This window comes from Mandrillus leucophaeus, unplaced genomic scaffold (assembly GCF_000951045.1).
Source record: "Mandrillus leucophaeus isolate KB7577 unplaced genomic scaffold, Mleu.le_1.0 Scaffold5, whole genome shotgun sequence".
Classification (NCBI taxonomy): domain Eukaryota; kingdom Metazoa; phylum Chordata; class Mammalia; order Primates; family Cercopithecidae; genus Mandrillus; species Mandrillus leucophaeus.
This window is the reverse complement of record NW_012105364.1, coordinates 4,666,546-4,691,273: the sequence shown is the minus strand read 5'-3', so window position 1 is coordinate 4,691,273 and position 24,728 is coordinate 4,666,546. Positions and strand designations below refer to the sequence as shown.

General features: G+C 44.8%; 1 protein-coding gene across 1 annotated transcript in view; it reads left to right on the top strand.

Moving 5' to 3' along the window:
• The window catches only part of CPA2 (carboxypeptidase A2 (pancreatic)), a 22,676-nt gene extending 1,358 nt beyond the window's left edge, over window positions 1-21,318 (top strand). The window contains exons 2-11 of the mRNA XM_011995865.1: window positions 1,088-1,169; window positions 1,828-1,962; window positions 2,856-2,951; window positions 5,242-5,343; window positions 7,376-7,474; window positions 8,859-8,969; window positions 10,051-10,141; window positions 11,655-11,854; window positions 14,290-14,374; window positions 21,081-21,318. Of these exons, the coding sequence (XP_011851255.1) occupies window positions 1,088-1,169; window positions 1,828-1,962; window positions 2,856-2,951; window positions 5,242-5,343; window positions 7,376-7,474; window positions 8,859-8,969; window positions 10,051-10,141; window positions 11,655-11,854; window positions 14,290-14,374; window positions 21,081-21,268 (1,189 nt within the window). The 3' untranslated portion in view covers window positions 21,269-21,318. The remainder of the gene's footprint in view (window positions 1-1,087; window positions 1,170-1,827; window positions 1,963-2,855; window positions 2,952-5,241; window positions 5,344-7,375; window positions 7,475-8,858; window positions 8,970-10,050; window positions 10,142-11,654; window positions 11,855-14,289; window positions 14,375-21,080) is intronic.
• Window positions 21,319-24,728: the final 3,410 nt, after the last annotated feature.

The following is a 24,728-nucleotide window of genomic DNA, read 5'->3' as shown; positions in this document are numbered from 1 at the left end:
TTTCTGTCTCTGAGTAACTCAAAGAACTACTATTCTTCAGAACACACACCAGGAAATATGAGCCTATTGTATTACTTTTCTCAGTGCCTTCCCATTTTAAAGGAGGACTCCTGGGAGTCCATGCATTAACCAAAAATAATGAGACTTAAATGGAAGAATTTTCAGACCATTTGTGGCAGATGAGCCTCAAAGAGCTCATGTTCTATCACTTCTGTATTCCACTGGAGTTCGTAGGAAATTGCATGGGGCTTGGTTTCAGAAGACCCATATTCTGGTCCCTGTACATGGTTCATTGTATTGATTCCTTCCCCACTTTACAAATGGTTGGGACAATGACTTAGGAAGTCTGCCTACTTGGAGAAAGGCTAGAAGGCGAAGCTCTGTCACCAAGGGAACTCTTCGTAAAGATATATGCTTGATTGTTTTGAGATTTCTCTTTCCTGTTCACCCTTCATTCCCTATGAAGGGTGTGTGTGTGTGTGTGTGTGTGTGTGTGTGTGTGTAAAGAGAGGCACGGCACATAATTTGTCAAGGTCCCAACTATCTCTGGCCATGTCCCATGTTTGGGCCACATAAATGGAGTTTGGGGATAGAACCTTGATACATTTTCAGTTGACAAAAACAAGGAACAAACAAAACCCCCAAAACCATTAAAAACAAACCCTTAGGTCTACCCACATATGAACTGTTTCCTCTTACAAGCACCAAATTATTCCACTTTTTAAAAACTTACTTCTGAACAACAGGAACAGGCAAGTATTAAAAGCTAACACTCCACGAGCAGCAGGTGTTATTTGATTCATTAGCTAAGGGAAAGGTAACTTTAACAGCAGGCTTCCTGCTAGGAGCAGGTACACCTCTTCATTATTATTTAGATAACATTTCCTGGGAAGAAATAATGCCATTCTATCACCTTCTCATTCTGGCAATGTGGGTTTAGTATACTATTTATTAGTTTCTGGATTGTCACAGAGATTATTGACCGTTGCATTAACCTGTTATACACAGAGACTAACAGGTGCAGAAAGCAACAGGAAAGTGTCCAGGTTTTGCTTTTAAGGTCACATTTGTGGTTAATTTTCTTTAGAGACCAAGTTCTTGAGATTGTACCAAGCAATGAAGAACAAATTAAAAATCTGCTACAATTGGAGGCTCAAGAACATCTCCAGGTATTTGATCTAGTGCGAGTTTCTGTTCCCAGAACGAATACTGTTAAACATGATTGAGATCTATTTTGGACTGTATTCTGACTCCCATGACATAGTGTGAAATGCTAACTCATGCAGCTGGGTTTCTGAAAACCTGGGCTCTGGTCCCAACTACAGGATACTGGGCAAGTCACCTACCTTCCCTGTGTCTCATTTTCTCATTCAGAGTAATGGCGATAAATATATCGTTCTTCTATCTCTCAGGTTTATTGTAAGAACGAAAGGAGATATCAAATGTGAAAGTTACTTTCAAAAATTAAGCACCCTTAGTGCATATTTCCCTTGTAAAATAATTTGTAGTATTTATATCCTATTATTAAATGAATTGGATCACTAGAATCCCAGCTTAAAAAAACTGCCATCGTATTAATAATCTTTTCCTTCTGCCAGTTTTAATATCTAGCCATAGGGGCAGAGGAAACAATATAATGGATTTGCTGACACATGGATGTTTAAACGCCGTTGTTGCAATATCATAGTGATTTCACAATGATTCCAAAACTTGTGGGCTCAAGATAAAATTGATGCAAATTGATTTCCAGAAATCCATCAGTGCTGACCTGTCCATTCCCCAGAATAGCCCATTCATTGCCTTGGCTTGGACTTTTATCCCTTTCAGCTTGATTTTTGGAGATCACCCAGCACCCCAGGGGAGACAGCCCACATCCGAGTTCCCTTTGTCAGCGTTCAGGCAGTCAAAGCATTCTTGGAGTCCCAGGGAATTGCCTATTCCATCATGATTGAAGATGTGCAGGTAATTATGCCACGGACTCACCTTCCTGCAGCTTGCTGGGCCACATGAACGTCAGTTCAGTTCCATCTTCTTTCATGCTTGAGTACTCTCTGCAGGGAAGGGACCTGTGGGTACCACTAGGACCTTCCAGCAGTCTGGGCTCCCCTTGCAAGGTGGGTAGGAGGGCACTGTCTTTCTCTTTTTTGAATTTGGCACATGCAGAATACATGCAGAATATTGTAACAAAGAATTTAAGGGAAACGGCAAAAGAGAGGCTACAGCATGAAATATAAAGTACAAACCAAAGGGTGTTAGGCAGAAGAAGGAAAAGAGGGAGTCTCACTCTGTCACCCAGGTTGGAGTGCAGTGGCACAATCTCGGCTCACTGCAACCTCTGCCACCCAGGCTCAAGTGATTCTCCAGCCTCAGCCTCTTGAGTAGCTGGGACTACAGGCATGCACCACCACACCCAGCTAATTTTTGTATTTTTAGTAGAGGCGGGGTTTCACTATGTTGCCCAGGCTGATCTCAAACTCCTGGCCTCAAGTGATCCGCCCGCCTCGGCCTCCCAAAGTGCTGGGATTACAGGAGTGAGCCACCAAGTCTAGCCTGATTTAGTTTTTGTTTAGAGGTTAACTCAGGCCCTGAGCTCCCAGAAAGGTAAGATGAGCCATAAGACCATGCCTGCAAATCCACCCTGGCACACCTGCAGCATCTGGCTGGTAGGAAGTCCCATTAATGCTCCATCCCCTTTCACAGTGGGGCCAGAATAAGGGAAAGTCATGACCTCAAAGCCTACAGGACAAGAAGAGGAAAGCTTGATACTGGGGACCCGAGTGTTACCCTTTCCTTCACAACTACAGATTGAAATACATTGCTGTAAACCAATCATAGATAGAATTGTTTTATCTTAGGTCCTGTTGGACAAAGAGAATGAAGAAATGCTTTTTAACAGGAGAAGAGAACGGAGTGGTAACTTCAATTTTGGTGCCTACCATACCCTGGAAGAGGTAGGTGTTTCAAAATGAACATTACAGAGGGGCCATTCTCTCCTCTAGGGATAAAGCTCATACTTCCACGTGGTGACTTAATGGCCTAGAAATTATTCTTCTATTATTTTCTAATTTCTCTAAGTTTCCCTAGGATTTCACAGCCAGTACCAGTGTCACTGGCTTCGCACCCACTCTTGCTTACTGTAGGAGCTGAAGTCCACTTGCTCATCTCAACGGCCACCCACTGTGGAGTGTCTAAAGGGTACCCACAAGCAGACCCCTCAGGCTGGTGATCTTGCCCTAAGCCCCCTTGCTGACTTCTGACCTGTGCTGCCCACAAAGCCAGGGAAGCCATCATGGCTGCTACTGACGATGCAATGAGGACACAAAGCCAAGCGAGAGCTGTGCTTCCGGGCTGCCACTGATGATGGAATCAGGGATCACCTTTGACGCCTCTGACTTCCATCCAAGTGTTACTGGTGGAGGGTGTCCAGGTTCTTGGCGTCTTGAACAAAGAATTGGACAAAACGCACAAACAAAACAAGGAAGGAATGAAGCAACAAAAGCAGATATTTACTGAAAACAAAAGTATACTCCACAGGTGGGGAGCAGCCCGAGCATAGGGGCCCAAAAACCCATTACGGAATTTTCTGGGATTTAAATACCCTTTAGAGGTTTCCCATTGGTTACTTGGTGTACGCCCTATGTAAATACAGTAGTAGCCTTCGATCAGTCTGATTGGTTGCAGAAAGCAGCCAGTCAGAGGCTGAAGTGAAGTTACAAAGTTACACTCCTACGCAAATGAAGACTTGGCTTGCAACCAACCTGACTCGTTGCGGGAGGGGGCCAATTAGAGGTAGTTTCAATTTTTCATCTGCCACGCCAGAAAGAGGAGCGGGGGTAGGTGCAAAGGGAGTAGCCCCTGGTCCTTTTGTTACTTGGGCATAGAAAGTTGGGGTTTGCTTTTTGATGTAGTTCTAGGGAGTCAGCCTGAATTGGCCTTAGGTTCCCTGCCTCCAGATCCTATTCTTCTGCCTCCCAGTAATGTGCTCTGTAAGACCTCATGGCAGCAAACCCTCATGGAGTCTCTGCTGTCTTTCCTGGGCTTTGTTGTTTCTGTGGAGACTATCCCCTTCCTGCATCGGCTGCTCCATGCTGCTGTGGGGATCCTGGGCAGTGCTGCATTTACCTCTGTGACACAGAGCCCTTCTCCAGGCCCACGGGAATCTATCTGCAATGACTTAAGAGTCGAGGGATGGAAAGGGGCCGGAGGGGATGGTGGTTGTAGGGCTAAGGGGTGGCATGGGGAGTAGGAAAGAGCCAGAGAAGAGGTATCTGGTAGGCACCAAGTCTCCAAGTTGGCAGTTTTTAAATGCAAAAAGCTTTAAACATTTTTTTTCTCCTAATTTATTTGATGGGAAAAGCTGATTTGACCTAAACTCATTTGGGAGCAAAATCTGACCTGAACTGCCTCACTGCTCATTTGTTTCACTGCCAGAAATATTAATGTGCTTGAATACGGAGCAACGTCCCATGTGTAATACATAATATATATTTCCTATTACCTTTCTAAAATTCTCCCCTGAAAAAAATATCTTATTTGAAATATATATGGCCTCAAGGGTTTCAGATGGGGAACTGTGGACCAGCACAGAGAATAAGGAAGAAAAAGAAGTGGAGCAAACAAGACGCCCTCCCTCCCTCCCAGACAAACTGATGTCTGTCTCCTACGGAGTGCAAATACTGGCAACAGCTGGAGGGACTGACTTCCTCCCGCTAGCTCTCCAAATGCACCCGGACACGTCTCAATCCCAGCAAGGGACATAGTTAGGGCTCCCCAGATGCACAAAATTTCAGTCGCCTTGAAAATAGGAGCTGGAGTAGCCGGTGGCCTTAGTGCAGCAGAAACCCCATCGTCCCCGGGCCTGATTTAGCCGGAAGACATTTTGTAGCGATCGCCTCTACATCCATTTTGGGGTTGAGGGGGCACTACCTTTTGTTTTCCTCTGCTAGCAAGGGCGAGAAACCCCACCAAAGGGCTGGGGTCGCCAAAAGCCACAAGTACCCCAGGGAAGTGTGTCATTTTGCTTTGCACAAAACTGCAAAGGGCCGGCTGGACTGCAGCCCCCGCAGACGCCGATGGACTCAGCAGCACTCAGCTGGATCCAAACCCTCCGACCCTATAGCTCGAGCCGCGCTGCCCCCTCCGCTGTGTCCCAAGGGAATGGGGAAAATCACCAGGGGATCAGATCTCATGCAACAGATGGTTCACTCGCAAATGTCTATTTATTCGCTTGAAACATTTCAGATTTCCCAAGAAATGGATAACCTCGTGGCTGAGTACCCTGGTCTAGTGAGCAAAGTGAATATTGGCTCTTCTTTTGAGAAGCGGCCTTTGAACGTGCTTAAGGTACACGGTGCAGGGGCGGTTTTTCCTCTCGATGCTTCTAGAACCCCCCTCCTCCCCGGCTAGCCAACAGTCCCGGCTTGTGCTACAGAGCGGCTCCTTTTTATTACTTTTTATTTTTTTTTCTTTTCCTCCTAACCGGTCCTTGCTGGTTTTGAGTATCCACTCCCCCACCCCCGCTCCCTTCTTTTTATTTCTCTCTGTTCCTGCGCAAGCTGACGCAGGTCTGCAGGAGTGAATTAATGCTCGCGTCCTGAGAGATGAGCTCCCGGGGAACCGGGGCAAACGCGCCAATAGGAGCCGAGGAAGGGGGAGGTGCGGGCCGGGGGAGGTTGGGGGCTGGGGGCTGGGGGCTGTAATTCATCAAGCTGGGAGTTCTCTGGCTCCCCTCCCCTTCTCTTTTTTTTTCTTTCCTCTTTAAACACACACACACACATACGTGCGCGCACACACACACACACAAGCACACCAGTTAAAAAAGAAAAAGCACTAATTGCCTAAGCTGCATTTTTTCTTTTTCTTTTTTCTTTTTTTTGTTTTTAGTTTTTAAAGAAGAGTTCTGGTCGTATGCAGAACAACTAAACCCTAAACCGCAAAGACAAATGCCCTGAACGAAGATCTTTTGAAAAAGGATATAGACGGAAAGAGGTTAGGGTTTGACGCCATCTCGTAACCTCTGACCGTCTTTGTGCACATAATTTCAAGCTTTGCACTTTGTCCTCAAAAACAGTGAAAATTGTTTCCCCAGATTTCCTAGAAAGAGTTTGTTAAGAGAAAAAAAAAAAAATCAAAAAGAGGTAATGTCACAACTCCTCGCTAAATTTGGAAACGTTATGGCTGGGAACCAACTGACTGGGACAGATGGATTTCTCCAGAGCGTTTTTCCCAAAGCAGGCCTGAGAGGAGTGATTTGCCTGCTTTATACCACAGGGATACATTTGCTAATGTTTACCTCCCTTCTTTCTTTTTATTTCCTCTACCCGCACCCCCCGCCCACCAACTGGTCAGAAAACCCCAGAGTCTCTTCCACCGTGGTCTTCCCTGGCCTTCCCTTTTCCCGGTGGTTCGGCGGTGGAAGATACCGTGTTTTTGAAAGTTCCCTGCTTTTTACGTTTGAGCTCTTTAGAGGAAAAGGCACAAAACACTTTTAACTAAAACTCTTAGAACCCATGAACTGTAATTTTTAGCAAGGATTTGCATTTCTCATTTACCTTATCTGCTGTGTTTAGAATGCAGCACAGAGATAGAAGTTGATGGTGCAAAAATAATCTTTTCCTCCCCATTTGCTGATCCAATTGGCAAAGCCACTATTTCAAATAAAACTAAGTCACTTAGATCATAAAATTTAAACTCTGGAAAGTACCTCCAGAGGTTTGCTATCATGTTTTTATGAAGGTCTCAGAAGGTTATCACAAGCATTTTCATAATAAAACACTATTATTGCATACATTTGGAAAATAGAGCAACAAAAGAAACAAAAAAGAAAAAAAATCCTCACAATTCTAATCCCACAACTTTGAGATAATAGCTATTAACAATCTGTTCTCCGTCTCAACAAAAAAAAACAAACAGACAAACAAAAAACAATCTGTTGTATATTTTTCTACTTTTTTCTTCCTTTTCTTTTTCCTTTTCTCTCTTCCTCCTTCTCCTTTTCCTTTTTTCTCATATGTATGTGGGTATATAAATGAACTAGTTTCTTTAAAAATAAAAATGAAATCCTGTAATCCATTTTTTTCCAATTTTCAGCATATGAAGATATTTTCCTGTCATTATCTCCAACGATTTTTTACAAACATCGGAGGAGAATTGTCTATGCCCCTCAGTCTGCATTTACACTTGCATTCGAAGAAGGGGACAAAAGAAAATTCTTCTTAAATGAGAGTTAGTCGACAGCATCACTGTCTGTATTTCCTTCTCTGTTAATCACATCAAGAACAGAGAGAGGGACAAAGAAGGATGATCTGGGGTAGAGAGGAGGCAACCAGGTGCCACGGCAGTGGAGCCGTTCACATTGCCACACTTGCTTTTGCAGTTCAGCACCGGAGGAGACAAGCCAGCTATCTGGCTGGATGCTGGGATCCATGCTCGAGAGTGGGTTACACAAGCTACGGCACTTTGGACAGCAAATAAGGTCATTTTGCCTAACATTCCTCGCTTATTTTACCTTTCTGGGGTCAGGCCCACTGAAACCCATGACAGTCCCAGTGGTCCTGATGGCTGGCACTCTCAGCCAAAACCCTTCTCTTGTCACACGGGCTGGCAATGAACCCATTCAGCCTTTTTTGGTATTGCCCCATCCAGCACCCCAGGCTCCTCCCCTTGGGCAGCCCACTGTGCGCTCTGTTAAAAGACACCACGATGTGGTGATTGCTGTTGAGTGAGAGAGAGGGGGAAAAAAAAGACTCAGTAAGCTAAAGAGATGGAACGGGTGGCCAGGGAGGACCCTTGGGAGCCAGATTTCAGCATAAGAACCGACTAGAGAAAAATCACTTTGCTGCCTGGAACCCTGAGGGCTGAGGTGTGATGTACTAGAAATTTAAAAAATCATGAAAGGGAGTCAGCTGGAAAATACAAACAGGTGCAAGAACAGTTTAACCCACAGATCCAAAGTGGAGTTGGCTAAGGGTGTTTGGGTTGTTCTGAAAATTTCCCAAATTTGATTTTGAAGGTAAGGTGTAGTAAGATCTGTCTTCCACAAGTTTGTTGGCATTAGAGTCAGGACCTGGGGCTGGGAGTGACCTAGTCTGGTATTTCTTAAGTAATTCAAAAATGACATGCTATAAATCAGAATGTTAATTCATGAGCAGAGGAAATCAATCCACATCAGATCATTCAAGCATGTGCAACCACGTGCATACCGACTGATACATTTTTCCCTTCAATTAAAATGCGGTTACCTTTAGGGTATTATGAAATGGATATTTAACAGTTGAATAATAATGCCTTAGGATGGCTGAGCACAGGAAATGAATAAATTTTAATCCGGCAGAAACTTCAACTCAACTGCAGTTGATGGCAAGTAAAAATGTAATTCCCCAAATGGAATTTAACTGGTTCTCTGTGTCTTTAGCAATGTCTCTGCATATTTAAGTAATCTGATGTTTGTTGTGAGTTCTTTTGGAAAGTTAGCCCACGTAGGAGATTAAGGAATACCAAACAAAATTTCTTTGGTGCATAGGTCCACATAAGTCACATATATCACTGCTCACTATTGCAAAATGTCTCACTGGAATGAACAGGAAGAATGTTACTGCTTTTGAAAGAGAGTAGATATATGATATCTGATTTTTACTCAATAGAAGTAAATTATTCTGACTAGAAATAAAAGTATAGGCGCTAGCATATTCAACACATTAACATTGCAGGAGACCGTACTGCTGGGTGCCTGGAAGACTTTCCTTGACCAATAGTGATCCCCGGTTCACATCTGGAAAAAAACCACTCCCTTACTATTCTGTCCTGTGTTCCTGACAAAAGGGGTGTGTGAGGTTGACATCTATCTTGTCTTTGCTCAGATTGCCTCTGATTATGGAAAGAACCCATCCATCACTTCCATTCTGGACACCCTGGATATCTTCCTCCTGCCAGTCACAAACCCTGATGGATACGTGTTCTCTCAAACCAAAGTAAGCCTGGATTTTTTTTCCTTCTTCAACAAGGACCTAAGCAGATATGTAGGAACTTCAAAAGTAAAATAAAAGTAATCATTCTTTTCTTGATTTACTCTAAATGGAATGCCTAATTTCTCAGTAGTCGCCCAGAAATGAGGGATAGAGAAGTGGTTATAATCACTTCTTATTCCAACGCATGATGTCTTTACATGTTGCCTCAGCCAGAGCCCATTTCAGCTGTTAGGCTGGGCTATTAGAGCTCAGTGTTCACCGTGAGTCATCTAGGAGATTTGTTCCAATTATCTCTGCGTTTTTTGTGTTAGGATTGATAGAAAAGAGGAGGCGGATGTTACCTGCTGACAATTAGATTGCAGTAGGATTTAGGTGGGCAGTACAGTGCATCTAGCATTTTACTTAAAATCTGTGGGAGAAATCCTCCGTAATATCACTAAAAGGAGTTACGTAGTTTTTCCCCCTTAAAATCTCATTACCATACACTATTGTAGCAACTGTGACCCCACATATATTCAAAATGAATGACAGCTTCAAGTTTATTTTTAGAGAGAGCTAACTACAGTAGCGTTTTCAAAGACATTTTCAAAGAAACTCATACTAATACTAGTACTCATCCCATGAGATACCATATGAATCAAGGGTTCCATTGTCAAGTCTAGGAAACACCACCCACCATATCCGTTTCTTAGAAGTTCATAAAAAACAAGGCATTAACAATCCTTAGAAGTTCTGAAGAAAGTTTACCAAGTTAGCCCTATATTTTCCCCCAAATAGTCTCATCACAGAACCCTCTCTTCTGCTTTTGGTTGTTGCTGTTGGCCTTGGACAGAACTAGGGTTCCATGACACGTGTTTGGCAGGTTCATTTGAGGAGCTGGGGGTGTATTCATGTCTCACTTTGGTGAAATGGCAGAGAAACTCCTAGCAGAACCTGTATGAGGACTGTCCACCACCGCCCCAACCAAGGGAAAGGAGTATCCCAGAGAACTAGGGAAACTGACAGAATTCTAAAGGAACCTTCTGATCAGGCTGAATGACCCTCTTTCTTTTTTTCCATGTGCTTTTTGGGTGGGATCTGAAAGAATCGTATGTGGCGGAAGACCCGGTCCAAGGTATCTGGAAGCCTCTGTGTTGGTGTGGATCCTAACCGGAACTGGGATGCAGGTTTTGGAGGTGAGCCCTGGGACTTGCCCCCAGGGATGGTCAACCCGTGGTCTGGCCCACAAACTGGTTCAGATGGCCCTGCAGTGCATCAGCTGGCTAAGCCCATCCAGGATTTAAGCCATTTAAAAACCTCTTTGAAAAACACTTAACTAAATTCCCTTCACAGGAGCACAGTGCTGTCACAGAGCACTGAGCAGCATTTAATATATTTTGTCTCACATCTTGGTTTTCCCACAAGCTGTTGCCCGGTTAGCCGCCTGTGCAGCCGGAGCAAGACTGCGCAATGGCAGGAGGACTCGGGAAGCCCTGAGCCAGCCACTAGAGGGGGTTAGGATCTATTCCAAGGAGAAGCATTACATCATCTATGGATGCTTCGAGAAAGAAAACTAAAAAGAAGTACGTACACACAGGATGAAGAAACTGACTTTCAAAACAGATTCAAATATAAAATGTGAGCTTGCTGCCCTGGCTTTGTGACAGCTCTTACATTTTGGAGTTCCGTGGCAGTCTAGTTAGGGGCTCCTTTATGCCCTCAGCCACTGGAGAAAACCCCTTATGTCTCACTAACCATAGAATTAAAAATTTTTCCCCCTCACTAGGCTATGATAAGATTGAAGTCAGGAGCTGTGTCTTTTTCACTGACGTATTCCTAACAGCTAGCACAGTGTCTGCAACGCAGAAGGCAATCACTACGTATTTGTAAGACAAATTAATTAATTAGAGTTATGGAACTAAGATAGGACATATTAGAGAACTGCTACAGGATACGGATGAGTGGCAACTTCATTCATTGCTTTTACAGTTCTTTTTTTTTTTTTTTTAGTGTAGGGGAAAAATAAAGCACAATACTGAGCCATGGCCCACAGTTCAATGTCAATCCTCCCCAATATTATTTTCATTAAATCATTTTAAAATAAGGTGACATTTTGTCTGTATCACATGGGGAGCCTAGGGAATCCTAAGAAGTTTCTCTACAGTGGCCAGGCCTACAGTGGACCCATTTCAGGGGTCTTGAACCACTCTAGTTGCTGAGACAATCAAGGCCAAAGGTGGCCTTGTCAAATGTAGTCATGATTTCCTCACTGCAGAAAGGGTGTCAGAGGTTCCTTGCATTTGTGGCTTTGTGCCTTGGAATTACAGAGCATAGAATCTTCTACTCTTGGACTCTAAGAATTGGATGAGATCCCAGAAAATGAACTTGCTAAACTCCCACCCAATGCAGGAATTCCATCTATAATATTAAATCTAGCTTTTCTTCCAACAACTCCTACAGAGAGGAGATGATCTAATTAGATGGCTCTTTCTACTGTATAGAGAAACCATATTTTTTGAAGAAGAGATGTGTCCAGAATCACTTCAGTTAGGCTTTCTGACTATAACCTTTGGAAGACACTTGATCTAACACAATGACAATCTTGCCCTGACTTCCAGAGGAGAAAATTAGTGATGCATGGTGACCTCCTCCCTACAGTGTCTTCTTAGAGCTCGCTGTCCTCACTGGGCTACTTCTGCATCTCCCCAGGACCTGGAGCCAGCAGCAACCCTTGCTCTGATTCATACCATGGACCCAGTGCCAACTCTGAAGTTGAAGTGAAATCCATAGTGGACTTCATCAAGAGTCATGGAAAAGTCAAGGCCTTCATTACCCTCCACAGCTATTCCCAGCTGCTGATGTTCCCCTACGGGTACAAATGTACCAAGCCAGATAACTCTGATGAGCTGGTGAGTTTCTGAAACTTAATTTCAGCCCAGCAACAAACATGTGTTGTGTGGTCAAGTAAGTCTCAGGCATAAAGTCATGCCCTGAGGTGGAGGTGTACCATTACAACGATGAATGAGACATAAAGTCAGACACAGAGAAAATTATGATATGCAGCCAAAGGTTTGAAAGACTGGTTTTGAACTTTACTAAACTAAGTTTCTTTGGGAAATAGAATTCATGAAGTTATTATTACCTTAATCTAGATGAGCAGCAGCCTGGTTTGAGCATAGATTCCCAGAACATGCTATTCTGTTGCATATGGGGGAAAAAGCCCTCGGATTTGGATATGAGACTCTTGGATTGGTAGTCAAATGCTCTAAGCTGAGCAATTCTGCTTCTCAGCAACTTGTCTTATACTTTTCTGGGGACTTTGGCTCTATGATCTACCATGATGATGCACTGGTGTATGATGTTGGGGGTAAAACACTCACTTCCCTAACTTGATACCTTCTGTCACCCTTCCTGTTTCAGGAATAAGCCAACTGGCCCCAGCCTTAGATCAGATGGTGACATCTCAGGAGGCTGTTCACAATTGAGCAAGAGCTATCCCCAGCTAAAAAGAATGTGCAAATATTTCCAATTTGGCTTTTAGGCTGGATTTGTGAAACCCATATGTTAGAAATAAGCCCAGAATTGGAACCTTTTTGTCAATTTACCTTCGAGTAGATTATTGTCGGCAGCCCCACACAGAAATAGGCTATATTATTCCCATTCAAGTGTGCCTTTCATCTCATCAGTTAGATTTGAGCTCTGTGAGGTTTTGATGGTGAGTATTACCATTCAAGGTCATATCAGGGAAAAAGAATGTTCTAAAATGTTCTTTTTTAAGACCTAGATGACCTTAAATTATCTAAACCTGGTGCTCAAACCTCTCGCAGATAGTCAATCTAGGCTATGATTAGATGGCTTCCTGCCTTCAAGGGAGCCTATTCTGTCGGGGAAGGTTGTTAGGTTGTTAGTGTTCTTCTTTATGGAGAGTGAAATCTCTGTGTTTTTCACCCATCAGCCCTGGTTTATCATCTGGTTCTACTGAGCAAGCTTATTTCCCTTTAAGAGGTGAATCCACTATTACTTGAAGACCACCAGCCTGCTTCTTCTAGCTCTTATTTCTTCTGAATAACCTCAATTCCTTCAAGCATTCGTATTATGGGCTCAGGTTCCCTTACTATTCTGGTGGTTGTTTTCTGAATATGCTTCTTCAAGGGTGGTGTCTTAATCTGTTTGCATTGCTGTAAAGAAATATCTAAGACTGGGTAATTTATTAAGGAAAAAGTTTTATTTGGATTATGATTCTGCTGGCTGGAAGATTGGGCATCTGGTGAGAGCTTCAGGCTGCTTCCCACTCATGGAAGGCAAATGGGAGCTGGTATGGTGCAGAGATCACACGGTGAGAGAGGAAGCAAGAGAGAGAGTGGAGAGGTGCCGGACTCTCTTTAACAACCAGCTTTCGAGGGAACTAATAGAGCAAGTACTCACTCTTAACTGTGAGGACTGCACCAAGCCATTCATGAGAGATCTATCCTCATGATCCAAACACCTCCCATTAGGCCTTGCCGCCAGTGTTGGGGATGAGATTTAAACATGGGGCTTGAGGGAAATAAACATCCAAACTATAGCAGGTAGCTCCCAGAAGTGAATGTGAAATGTATGTTGTGGGTTACCCAGCACAGAGCAGAGTGTGACCATAACTACCCTCAGCCAGACCGTGCACTTCTGCAAATTCAGTTGAGCATCACATTAGTTTTTTGGCCGTAGCCCTGTAATGTTGACTCATGTCGGGCTCATTGACAAGAGTAACCCCCAGGCTCTCCAAGGATTTGACCACGCCAGCTTTCCCCCATCTGGTAATCGTACAGTTGTTTTCCTGGACCCAAGTTCAAGACCTTACATTTATCCCTGACAAGGACAGTAAAGCCTCAATCAGTCAAAATTGGAAGCCTCAAATAATGGAAAATATTTTTCTGAGCTCTACTTCTTGGAAAAAGAGACAGCCATAGGGAAATAAGCCAATGTAGGGATCTAGTAAAAGAAAAGTCAGCTTCCCACATATGTCCTGGGGTCAGTCCACATTCTCTTTAGACCCCTTAAATCTACCCTATTTCTAGCCACACCTCTCACCAGGGAGCACTGGTGGCAAAATAATGAATCCGTGAGTGTTGCAAACACCAGGATGATCAAATAGACAATGAGGACCTTCATGTTGTGTTTTCAAAGCCAATAGAAGTGAACTTGTGCTTACTTCTCAGTGAAAATGGTTGAAATAAAAAGGGTATTGTGCCTTCACCTCAATTAACTGGAGCATTAAGTTAGAGCATTCTATGTTCTGCTGTTGGGCAGCTGATCTCCCAAGAGACAAGTGTTATCTGTCTACCTTTCTTTGATTCTCTTACTCTAGAGTGAAGTGGCCCAAAAGGCTGCCCAATCTCTGACAAGCCTGCATGGCACCAAGTACAAAGTGGGACCAATCTGCTCTGTCATCTGTAAGTATCCAGTGTGCTGGAAGTTTTTACGAATGACCCATTAAGATGGCAGGCACTGTGTGAGTTTGGGCCAAAACTTTTACATGCCTTTATGTGAAAGGGATAGGTCTTCATGCATGGAACCCAAACTTCCCCAATTTCCCTCAGTGAATCTAGTCTCCTCCATGAGATACTTACTGTGTGATGGCCGGAACAAAGGACTCCCTAAGTATATGTTTTGTGCCCTCTCCTGTGCTTGTTCAGATCCTTACAGCTCACTCTCATTCTGTAGAATTTCTTTATCTAAAAATGAGCCTTTATCAAGACCTGGCTCTGTTTTTTTTTTTTTTTTTTTTTTTTTTTTGAGATGGAGTTCACTCGGTTGCCCAGGCTGGAATGCAGTGGGATGATCTCGGCTCACTGCAACCTCCACCTCCTGGGTTCAAGCACTTCTCCTGTCTTAGCCTCCCAAGTAGCTGGGACTACAGGTGTGTGCCACCATGCCCAGCTAATTTTTGTATTTTTAATAGAGACGGAGTTTCACTATATTGGTCAGGCTGATCTCGAACTCCTGATCTCAGGTGATCTGCCCACCTCGGCCTCCCAAAGTGCTGGGATTACAGGCATGAGCCACTGTGCCTGGCCTAAGACCTGGCTGTTTTATTATCTTCCCTTTCCTGGCTAAGAGGGGCTCATGCCCTTAGAATTCCATGGACTGTGGGGACAGAATGGGTGTGACTCTTGAAGAGGACCCAAGTGGTTCTGTGGATAGACTCTGTTGGCAGGCATGTGTTGATGCAGAGTATGTGAAGATGGAGGAGAAGTCAGGAATAGCGGCAGTGTGAGGAATAAGTCTGGGGAGCCTGCCATCAGACTTTCTAGGTCCTCCTCTTCCCCAATGGATTGAGATAAAAACAAGAAGCGACTACAGTGCTTTGGGAAATCCCAGAGCATGCTTGTGCAGGTTCTGAGTCCTTCAAAGGCACGGTCCCTTCCTTATGGACAAAGCTGGAAACTCAGGACCACACAGTTCCATGCCCAGGAGTTCCCTAGTGCTTCCATGCCCAAGGATCCTTTGGAAACCAATGCCTTTAATAGGCACCCATTCTGTTGTTGTTGTTGTTGTTGTTTTTGGAGATGGAGTTTGCTCTGTCACCCAGGTTGGAGTGCAGTAGCACCATCTTGGCTCACTGCAATCTCTACCTCCCAGGTTCAAGGGATTCTTGTGCCTCAGCCTCTGGAGTAGCTGGGATTACAGGCACCCACCACCACACCCAGCTAATTTATTTATTATTTATTTATTTGTATTTTTAGTAGAGAGAGGGTTTCACCATGTTGGCCAGGCTGGTCTCAAACTCCTGACCTCAGGTGATCTGTCCGCCTCTGCCTCCCAAAGTGCCAGGATTACAGACGTGAGCCACCACGCCTGACCACCCATTCTGCTTAACAGACTTTTAAATTAAGCATCCATTATATGTTAAGCATTATGCCAAGCACTGGAGACATGATGTGCCCTCAAAGAACTCTTTAATAGAAGAGATGAACAGGAAGGCAAGTGAGCTTTTGTATTATGTGTGCAATAGTAGGGTATACATGGTACAGAAGTATTAGAAAGTCGGGGGATTTGACGGAAGCAGAAAAACTTCATGTAGGAAGAGGGTAGGGTTGTAAAGACTGATCACCAGGAAGATAGAGAAGGAGAAAAAGGATGGGGCATTCTCACAGCCAACAGCATATGCAAAGGCATAGAAGTATAAAACTGCATGATGGGTTCTGGGAGCTACAAGGAGGTTGAGATTGCTGAAATGAAAGAGGGAGAAAGGGGAGCTGGGGAAGTTCAGGGTTTTGTGTGCCATGGTAAGGAGTTTAGGTTTAACCCAGAGGATTCTAAAAGCCATTGGGGGGTTTTCAGCAGGACGGTGAGGGAATTGAGGCATTGTGTTTAGCTAAAACATAGCAGCAGTGTGGATGGAGTGATGAGGGACTGCAGTAGAGACATCCCATAGGAAGAGGAGGAGGAGTTCAGGTGAGAGACGATGGCCCAAACTACAGCAGGGCCAGTGACGATGGAAGGGATTTAGGAGGTAAAGCCAAGAAGTTTTGTCATTTATTGGATGGGGAGAGATCCTCACTGAAAGTCATTGAGTGGTGCCAGTCACTGAGGGAGAAGTCCAGGAAGGTGAAAGAGGGGTGAGATCGCAAAGATAATGAGTTCAACTGTGGACATATTGAGGCTGAGCTCCTTGTAGGGTATTCAAATGGAGATGGCCTGTAGGTTTTGGACTACATGCCCTGGGATTCTGTGGAGAGAGAGATTTGGGAAGAGTTGGTATAGAGCAGGTGGTTGGACCAGTAGAGCAGGGAGAACATTTGGAGTGAGAGGAACCCTGGGCAAAGCAGGGAGCAAGGTGTTAAGCCGCAGAAGGGGTTAGCAGCAAGGGCTAGACAGAAAGGCAGAGAACTCTGGATGTCAGAAAGCAGGGGAAAAGTAATTATTGAAAAGGAGGCGGTGGTCAACAATGGTGAAGGCCATGAAAAGTCAACTAAGATAAGGACAGGACATTTTCCGCTGAATTTTCATCACTAGTTTACTGGTGACCTTTATCCAGAGCAGTTTCAGAAGAGTGGATAAGGGAAGGAGAGCAGAATGGAAGCCTTTTTTCTTTTTGAGATAAGAGATGTATTTATTGACTGTGGGAAAGAACAAATAAAGAGGGAGAGGTGGAAGATACAGGAGAGAGAAGAAATGACCAGTGCAGTGAGGTTCCAGAGCTGGGGAAAGGAGGACAGGCAGAGGTGGGCAGAAGTTATGGCTCAGGATGGAATGAGAGAAGCATGTCTTTGGATGTGTTGTGGGCTTGGATGTAGCCACAGCCATAGGAGGGGTGATGGCAGGAATCATGGGAATGCACCCTTGCTAGTCGTGGTTTTCTTTTTTTGAAACAGAGTCTCGCTCTGTCACCCAGGCTGGAGTGCAGTAGTGCAATCTTGGCTCACTGCCACCTCCACCTCCTGGCTTCAAGAGATTCTCCTGCCTCAGATTCCCAAGTAGCTGAGATTACAGGTGTGTGCCACCATGCCAGGCTAATTTTTGTATTTTTAGTATAGATGGGGTTTTGACATGTTGGCCAGGCTGGTGTTGAACTCCTGGCCTCAAGCGATCTACCCACCTTGGCCTCCCGAAGTGCTGGGATTACCGATATGTTCAGCTTTTTAAAATTAACATCATTTCCTGTATAGTTTTATGAATTTACATTCTAGTTTTTTGTTATTCCATGATGTTGCTATATCCCAATTACTGAGTCTTTGGATTGTTTCATCTTTTTGCTAAATAGTGCTACTATAAACATGTTTGTATAAACTCCTTTTTCTCTTAGATGATCTTTTTGGAGTATATTCCTGAGGCAAGATTGTCAAGTTAATTGGAATGAACAGCTTTGGCGCTCATGTTACTTTTTGTTTTTTTTTTTTGAGATGGAATCTTGCTCTGTCACCCAGGCTGGAATGCAATGGCGTGATCTTGGCTCACTGCACCCTCCTCCTCCTGGGTTCAAGCAATTCTCCTGCCTCAGCCTCCCGAGTAGCTGGGATTACAGGCGCGCGCCACCATGCCTGCTAATTTTTGTATTTTTAGTAGAGATAGAGTTTCACCATATTGGTCAGGCTGGTCTCAAACTCCTGACCTCGTGATCTGCCCTCCTCAGCCTTCCAAAATGCTGGGATTACAGGGATGAGGCACCACGCCCGGCCTCTTGTTACATATTTTTAAGGCAGTTCTCTGGGAAGACTGATTTGCTTACAGTTGCTGAGACCTTTTTAACCATGTTCTACATGGGATTGTCCTCACTTTGATCAGGGATACCCCCAGGGAGAAGGGCCTTCTGAGTGGTGGCAGTGGGGACAGAGGATGGACCCAGCTTGAGACATGATGGCAGCTTAAGACTGAGGAATGAGTGCCTTCGCTTGGCAGCTTTTGAGTGGAGGCTGGAGTTCAGAGTCTCAGCCGAATAGCATTGTGTATCCCCGAGACCCCTACATAGGTCTCAGCTATTTTATTACAAGGAATCTAGCTTTTCATCCATCTTATCTGGAGGTATTTACTAGTAAGATAGACCTTGGAAGCTGACGTTTACTATGTTTTCTTTGGTGAGGTCACAGAAATGGAAGCTATTTCCAATAAGCAGATATTGGACAGGTCTAGGATTTGCTGTATGATCTTTTGGAGCCCGACTGTGAATGGCCCGGCAAGTTCTAGCTGCATCATTGTCCACAGCTGACTCTTATCCTGGCCTCATTCCAGCTGGGACAAGTTCTGCCTCTAAGCACTAGTTTTAATTCAGCACTTTTTGCTTCCTGCCCCGGGTCAGTATGCAGCTCGGGGCAGAACACCTGCCTCACTCCACGCAAAAGGTGTCCATATGGTTGTAGTGGGTGAGGTATTTCCTGGGCAGCTTCCCATCTGGAAGGGGCTTTGAGGAGCTACAGTAGGTGTTTGGTTCAGAAGTTGTTCTTTTTTTTTTTTTAAATATATATTTTTTGAAACAGAGTCTTGCTCTGTCACCAGGCTGGAGTGCAATGGGGCGATCTTGGCTCACTGCAGGCTCCACCTCCCAGGTTCAAGCAATTCTCCTGCTTAACCCCCTCCGAGTAGCTGGGATTACAGGCACGCACCACCATGCCTGGCTAATTTGTATTTTTAGTAGATGTGGGGTTTCACCATGTTGGCCAGGCTGGTCTTTAACTCCTAACCTCAGGTGATTCGCCCACCTTGGCCTCCCTAAGTGCTGGGATTACAGGCATGAGCCACTATACCTGGCCCAGAAGTTGTTCTTTGAATTCTTTCTCAGACAGGCATAGTGGGGAGAGAACACAGGGCTTGGGTACAGAGCCCTGGGTTTGAGTTATAGCACTGCCGCTTTGGAACGAAGTAGCCATGGTCCAGTCACTTATTCTCCCTTGGTTTCTTCATCTGTGAAATAGGTTGTTGAGAGGTTCAAAAGCTATGTGGAATACAAGTGTTCCCTAATTCTAAAGTACTATATAAACGTTGATTGTTCGTTTCCTGGTGAATGCTCTCCCACGGGTAACTCCGATCCTTAATGTGGCCTAACTTTTTTGATTGCATCCTGGTCATTTATTGACAATGATAGTTATAAACATAACTGACATTTATTGAATGCTTATTCTACATACGTTATCCTAGCTCCTTCACTTAATAGCTCTGTTTTTATTTTATTGTTTTATTTATTTTTTTAGAGACAGGGTCTCACTCTGCTGCCCAGGCTGGAGTACAATGGCAGGATCATGGCTCACTGTAGCCTGGACCTCCTGGGCTCCAGCAGCCCTCCCACCTCAGCCTCCTGAGTAGCTGGAACCACAGGCATGCGATACCACACCCAGCTCATTAAAAAAAAATTTTTTTTGTAGAGACAGGGTCTCACTATGTTGCCCAGGCTGGTCTCAAACTCCTGGGCTCAAGTGATCCTCCTGCCTTGGTCCCCTAAGTGTTGGCAGAGAGCCATGCCACCTTGCCACTTAATCTCTTAATCTCAGTTTCCTCATCTGTAAAATGGGAATAATGTTAGTACCTACCTAGAGATTCATGGACCAGTTTAACATAGAGCCTAGCACATTGAGGACACAGCCAACTAGTGTCATCACAACCATTATGCTATTTAATTCTCACTGCCCTGTGAAACAAGTAGTAATATCATCCCTATGTAACAGGTGAAGCATCTGGAAATAAATGACTTAGTTTAGGTCACCCAGATAATGATTTATAGGGTTGGGATTTTATCTGAGGCCAGTATTCTGTCTACAGTGGACCTCTTAGTGTGGTTGGCCGTGTCACGTAGCCACACCAAAAGGTGTGAGTGGGTAATTTTGGTCCAGGGAAGATTCAGTTCAAGTCAGCAACCATTTAGTATTTATTATTTACCAGGCATTAATTTCCAAGCTGCTCTGCTGGGTGAAGGCAAAGACAAAACTCATGGGAGTTGACAATATTAATTTACAATATTAACCTCTAGCCCTATTCTTTTCTGGTACAACCTCTCTGGTCTTTCCAGCTCAATTCTTCCACCATCTGTGCCCTTGCCAAGTCCTCCTGTGACCTCTAGCTGCCCTTCCTGGGAGGGGCCACAGGGCTGGTCCATTGCTAGGCTTTTCTGAGTCATGACTGACTCGTAGGTTAATGCCATCTTCCTTCATCATCTGTCACATCAGCAGGCACACAGATCTCAGGTGCACATTACTGTGTTGGCTGAACCCACCACACAGAGGTGCCAGACATGCGACTTGGTAGCAGAGCAGAGCCTGCCCCACCCTTAATGCTGAAAGTCCCCTGAGGATAAGGACCGAACCTCTTACTGCATTTATAATCCCTCCACTCCCACGAGAGAAAACCATATCTGTACCTTCTAAAGAAGGAAGTGGTGTGGCCTACTTAAGGTGGAGAAGAGGCCACTTAGGATGGCGTGGGTAAAACCAGAGGCTCCTAAGAACACCAAAGGAAGGCTCAGTTCAGTGTCCATTGAATAACACCTTTTGCTTTTCAAATTATTGTATTTTTTCATGAACGTGATCCTCTACTAAACTCTTCCCCCTCTTACAGTTCACACCTAGGGGCCTGGCTTACCTATGAAGGTAGAATTTAATATAGAGGTTCCATTGCTGTGAAGGCTGGTGGGAGTCATGTAACCAAACTTCATTCTCATTTGCCCTTCAGACCAAGCCAGTGGAGGAAGCATTGACTGGTCCTATGATTACGGCATCAAGTACTCATTTGCCTTTGAACTGAGAGACACAGGGAGCTATGGCTTCCTCTTGCCAGCCCATCAGATCCTTCCCACAGCTGAGGAGACCTGGCTTGGCTTGAAGGCAATTATGGAGCATGTGCGAGACCACCCCTATTAGGGCCCTGAGGAAGAAACAAGAGCCATTAAAATCTCTTTGGTTTGAAGCAACGTTGGGTTGTATTGTTTATTTTTCTAAGCCTGATCTGGGAGCACTGTTTCTCCATTTTCTGCTGCCCTCAAACACAGCAAGTCATGGCATTGTACCCCTTCATCTTTTTAAAAATCCATCCTGAGGCCAGGTGTGGTGGTTTACACCTGAAATCCCAGCACTTTGGGAGGCTGAGGTGGGAGGACTGCTTCAGCCCAGGAGTTTGAGACCAGCCTGGGCAACATGGGGAGACTTCATCTCTAAAAATAATAATATTTAGGCCGGGCGCAGTGGCTCACGCCTGTAATCCCAGCACTTTGGGAGGCCGAGGTGGGCGGATCACAAGGTCAGGAGATCAAGACCACGGTGAAACCCCGTCTCTACTAAAAATACAAAAAATGAGCCGGGCGCGGTGGCAGGCGCCTGTAGTCCCAGCTCGGGAGGCTGGGGCAGGAGAATGGCGTGAACCCAGGAGGTGGAGCTTGCAGTGAGCCAGGATTGTGCCACTGCACTCCAGCTTGGGCGACAGAGCGAGACTCCGTCTCAAAAAAAAAAAAATAAAAAAAAAAAATAATAATATTTAAAAAAATCCATTCTGAGCAGAGTGCTCCCAACATCATTTGACAGTTTTTTTTTTTTTTTTTCTTTTGAGACGGAGTCTCACTCTGTCACCCAGGCTGGAGTACAATGGTACGATCTCGGCTCACTGCAACCTCTGCCTCTCAGGTTCAGGCAATTCTCCTGCCTCAGCCTCCCGAGTAGTTGGGATTACAGGTACCTGCCACCATACCCAGCTAATTTTTGTATTTTTATTAGAGACAGGGTTTCACCACGTTGGCCAGGTTGGTCTTGAACTCCTGACCTGAAGTGATCCGCCCGTCTCGGCCTCCCAAAGTGCTGGGATTACAGGCATGAGCTACCGTGCCAGGCCCCATTTGACAGTTTTTTATTGTGTTAAATTATATATAAAACTTACCATTTTGACCATTTTTAAGTGTACAATTCAGTGGCATTAAGTACATTTACAACATTATGCCACCATCACCATCATCCATCTCCAGAACTTCCTATCATCCCAAATGGAAACTCTTCCCCATCAAACCATAACTCCCCATTCCTGTTGCCCTTTAGCCCCTGGCAACTACTGGCTGCTTTCTGTCTCTATGAATTTGCCTATTCTAGGTACTTCATATACGTGGAATTAAACAGTATTTGTCCTTTTGTGGCTGGCATTTTTTAAAAAAAATTTAGCATAATGTTTTCAAGATTCATCCACGGTGTAGCATGTGTCAGCCCCTTCATCTTAAGAGTGTAGCATTTTAGGGCTAGCAATGGACTTTCAAGTTCATTTATTCAGTAAATACTCATTAAGCAACTGCACTGTGCCAGGCCTTGTCCCAGGTGCTATACCTGGTTCCATCATTGCCTTTGGTTTTTCCTTTCCTGGTGTGTTGTGCTGTTTTATGAAGACTGGTGGGGCAGGGCATGGTGACTCAGGCCCGTGATCCCAGCACTTTGGGAGACTAAGGTGGGAGGATCCCTTGGGATCAGGAGTTTGAGATCAGCCTGAGCAACACAGTGAGACTCCGTCTCTACAAAAACAAAACAAAACAAAACAAAAAGCCTGTCATGGTGGCAAACATCTGTAGTCCCAGCTACTTGGGAGGCTAAGGTGGGAGGATCACTTGAGCCGAATAGTTTGAGACTGCAGTGAGCTATGATCGCACCACTGTACTCCAGCCTGGTCGACAGAGTGAGACTCTGTCTCAAAAAAACAAACACACAAACTGGTGGGGACCCAAGCCAACTACATTCCTTTTTCCTGGTTGCCCCCCTGTCGAGCCTCGGTCTCAGGTTGCACACAGTTTCTCTTTAGATATTGACTTCTATTGGGGATTTAGGTTTTCTTCATGTGGATGATTTTCCCTGGGAGAAAAAGGTAAGAACTAAGTTTCAGCTTGCCTAGAATTCTGGGTCCTTGATTCTTCCACTTCACATCTCTTAGATTTGGGTCTCAGTTGTTCTTATTGCTAACATCAAAGCTGACATCGATCTCAGTGACACTGAGCCCACGCTTTGTGGTGGACAGGGTGGGTGTAGGAATTCAGTTTAAGTGTTGAGAGGACAGAAGGACCCCGAGGGAGCAAGAGATGATGGCCCCTAACTCCACAGCTCCTGACAAAGGCTTTCTCTGGGACCGCACTTGAGATTCTGCACCCTCTTTTTGACTAGGCTGGTTCTCGAGCCCTGGCTAAGCCAGGCTGAGCAAAGATCCTGCAAAGTCATCCCTCCCACCTTGATATCTGATCAAGTTCCTCATCCCCACCTTTGATGTGTAAGTCCTTGGCCTGCCTTTAGCAAGAATCCCCCTACCTCGATGTCTTCTCTTAGTAATCCCACTGATCCTCTCTGTTTTCTTTGCTGTGTTCAGTTTAAGCACAATAAATCTCTCCTATTGAAAGAACCATGGTCCCAATCATAATCTTGAATTAGGTCTTACATTTTAACACATGTCAGGATAGTTTTTCTTTAACTCTCTCAACTGTGACCCTTGGTTGTGTCCACTCCCCTTGTGTGGGTGTGGAAAGCATGTAGACCGTAGGGAGGGTGGGATGGGAAAGGCTGTGGGAACTGGGGCTCCCAGGACAGACTCAAAGGTCCCGGAGCCCCTGAAGACGTCATGGAGACCATGAGTGTCTTCCATTTATTCAGCTGTGACTTGGTGGAAAGGATACCAGACCCACAGTCTAGGAAGTATAAGAAAGTCTTATTATTTATTTATTTATTTATTTGAGATGGAGTCTTGCTCTGGTGCCCAGGCTGGAGTGCAGTGGCGCGATCTCAGCTCACTGCAGGCTCCACCTCTCAGGTTCACGCCTTTCTCCTGAGTAGCTGGGACTATAGGTGTCCACTACCACGCCCGGCTAATTTTTTGTAGTTTTAGTAGAAACGGGGTTTCACCAGGTTAGCCAGGATAGTCTTGATCTCCTGACCTCGTGATCTGCCCACCTTGACCTCCCAAAGTGCTAGGATTACAGGCATGAACAACTGAGCCCGGCCGAAAATCTTGTTATTGATAAAACCATTAAGCCTTCCCTATAGTTCAGACGCCAAGGAACACTGATAATTTATTCAGACTAAAACATCCTTTGTATATCATTTCCCCGATACAGTTCTATTTTGTTAGTGGGGTCATAAGAATTAGACTTCAGATCCATAAAAGAGGCCACAAACCTCTTTCCTCATCCTGACCTGCCCTGGTGAAATTCTCTGGCAGGGCCTGTCAAGCATGTGGTCTTGGAGCCAGCTCAGGGTTGCTTTGATAGTCTTAACTTTTCTGTTTTTTTATTCTAGAGGTAACTCTATGCCAGGTTTATAATCTGACCTCTCCTATCAGGATAAATTCCATCCAACACTGTGGAACTTTCTT